Source organism: Apaloderma vittatum, unplaced genomic scaffold (genome assembly GCF_000703405.1).
Source record: "Apaloderma vittatum isolate BGI_N311 unplaced genomic scaffold, ASM70340v1 scaffold29271, whole genome shotgun sequence".
Taxonomy (NCBI): Eukaryota; Metazoa; Chordata; class Aves; order Trogoniformes; family Trogonidae; genus Apaloderma; species Apaloderma vittatum.
This window is the reverse complement of record NW_009701220.1, coordinates 2,756-5,319: the sequence shown is the minus strand read 5'-3', so window position 1 is coordinate 5,319 and position 2,564 is coordinate 2,756. Positions and strand designations below refer to the sequence as shown.

Below are 2,564 nucleotides of genomic sequence, written 5' to 3'. Positions count from 1 at the left end.
GCCGCAGCACCCGTTGCCCAGGAAGCGCCCGGTGTTCAGGTCCATCTCGTAGCCCGGCGTCTGGAAGTTGAGCGCCACTGTGGGGACAGGGGGACAGGGGGTCAGGGTGGGTGACACCTTTGCGGTGGGGTGTGGGGGGTGTTCTGGGTCAGGGGATGTCCCCCTGCGGGGTCTCACCCAGCTGGCAGCCCACGTTCCACATCTCCTGAGGGTTGTAGTTGGACGAGGTCATCTTCAGCCCCAGCGGGTAGACGCGGCTGAGCTGCCGGGCGTTGTACCGGACCAGCGCCGGGCCTGGTGGGTGGGAATGGCTGAGTGGGGCTCCTGCACCCATGGGTGCCCCCCTGGGGGTGGCAAGGGGTCCAGAGACCCTCCAGATCCTCCAGAGACATGACCCAGAGCCCAAAATTGGACAGTGGGTCAACCCTAGAGCTTGACCTCAGACCTCAGAGCTCAGACCCCGAACACTGGACCCCAAAACCTGACCTTGGACCTCAGACCCTGATCCCAGACCTCAGATCCTGGATCCTGACCCAGACCTTGACTTTGGAGCCCTGACCCTGACCTCAGATCCTGACCCCGAGCCCCGAACCCAAATGCCAGACCTTGACGCCAGAGCTCAGCCTGACCCAGATCAAACCCCAGTCCCAGACCCCAGACCCAACCCTTGGCCCAGACGCCACATCCCAAACCTTGACCCCAGACCCTGATCCTGGACCTTGACCCCCACCCTGGCCTCTGGCCCTAGACCCTGACACCAGACCCCCAGTCCCACCAGATCAGAGCAACCTTGGCCAGGGCCAGCATCTCCCCGGCCACCACCCTCGGAGCCATCTCAGTGACAGAGCCCATCGGTGTCAGCCCCATCCTGCATCCCAGTGAGGTCAGGAGCATGGAGCCGCCCTGTCCCCATCCTCATCCTCATCCTGTCACCCTCACCCGCCTCTTTGATGAGCTTCCGAGCCTTCCTCTCGCTGAAGGAGGACATCTCACAGGGCCGAGGGTGGCGCAGGGCATGGGCCAGGCCAGGGAAGGGGACAGCTTGGCAGTACACCACCACGGCCGACAGCTCCAGGGCCACCTGCGACGCGTCCTTGGCCTGTGGGAACCACCGTGGTGTCAGGGCCACCCTGGCTTTGATGGCCACCTGCATGCCTGAGGGTCTACAGACCCCACTACCCTGCTGGTGCTGAGTGCTGAGACCCCCAAGGACATGGAGAACTTGGCATAATAGAGACCCCAAGGTGATGGAGATCCAAAAGTGATGGAGAACCTGAGACGCTGGAGTGATGTACCCCGAGATTACGGAGAACCCGAGCAGGTTGAGACCCTGAGGTCACAGAGAACCCAAAGTGATGAGCAACCCAAGATGTTAGAGATCCCAAGGTGATGGAGACCCTGAAGTAATGGACAATGCAAGATGACAGAGAACTTGAGATGACAGAGACCTCAAGATGATGGGTACTGAAGCAATGGGGAACACCTCCCCAAGACAACGGAGACCCCAAGTGGTCACCTTGGAGGTGATGGAGACCCCAAAGTGGTGGAGACCCAAGGGCACGGATTTCCCAAGGCAAGGGAGCCCCCAGGGTGATGGAGATCAGAGAAATGGAGCTCCCAGGCCCCAGGCTCAGTCCCCTCTGCTGGGCAGTGACAGTCAGTGACCACCCCCACGGTACCCGACCCATCAGCCCACCCAGCTCCATCACACCACCCACCTGCAGAGGTTTGATCTCTTGCAGCGACTGCAGTGACTGGAAGAGAAGAAGAGAGCGGGGCTGCATTGGGGGGTGCTGGCAGTGCTCACCCGCCTCAGGCCCAGCACTGCTGGGACACCATTGTCCCGTGGAACATGTCCCCTGGGATGCCATGGTCCTCCAGCCCCACCAGGATGCCATTGTCCCTCAGCACCAACTGGGGTGCTGTGGTCCTCCAGGACCACCAGGACACTATGGTCCTTCAGCGCCAACAGTGACTCTGTGGTCCTCCAAGACCACCAGGACATCATGGTACTCCAGCTCCAGCAGGAGGTCATGGTCCTCCAGGACAACCTGGACACCGTGGTCCCCTGGCACCATACCCCTGGGCAAGCCCCTTACCCGCCGGTTGCTTCTCTCCTGCAACTTCTCTTCTTCCTCTTCCTCCTCCTCCTCTTCCTCCTCCTCGGGGTCCGGAAGGGAGGTGACACCCCGGGGCTCATGCCATGGCTCTGGCAACTTCTTGCCCTTCACCAGGACCTTCCCCTTCAGCTGCTGTGGGAGGAAGGGCCGAGCTCAGGGCTTGGTGGGGACACCGGGGACACCGCAGTGGGCGGGTGGGTGGCCCTACCTCTGGGGACGGGAGCTCGTGGGGGTCCTGCCCCTCCAGCGGCTTATGTCCCCCAGGATGGCCTTCATGTGCCGGGCCATGGTGGCCTGCTGCTCCAGCCCACAGTGGTTCTCCAGGGACAGGATGACGGGGTAGGGCGATTGCTGGGGATGGGGACAGGCGGCGCTCAGCACCCGGCACCCAGCACCCGCTCCAGGGCTGCTGGTGCCAGGCTCACCTTGAAGGCGCAGGCGGCG

General features: G+C 62.6%; 1 protein-coding gene across 1 annotated transcript in view; it reads right to left on the bottom strand.

The window, feature by feature from the left end:
• Positions 1-6: 6 nt before the first annotated feature.
• The window catches only part of LOC104281178 (1-phosphatidylinositol 4,5-bisphosphate phosphodiesterase delta-3-like), a gene marked incomplete at both ends in the record, with an annotated part of 4,639 nt that continues 2,081 nt past the window's right edge, over positions 7-2,564 (bottom strand). Inside the window, 6 exon segments of the mRNA XM_009879083.1 lie at positions 7-77; positions 178-294; positions 940-1,093; positions 2,100-2,252; positions 2,329-2,375; positions 2,378-2,471. Coding sequence (XP_009877385.1) covers positions 7-77; positions 178-294; positions 940-1,093; positions 2,100-2,252; positions 2,329-2,375; positions 2,378-2,471 — 636 coding nt within the window.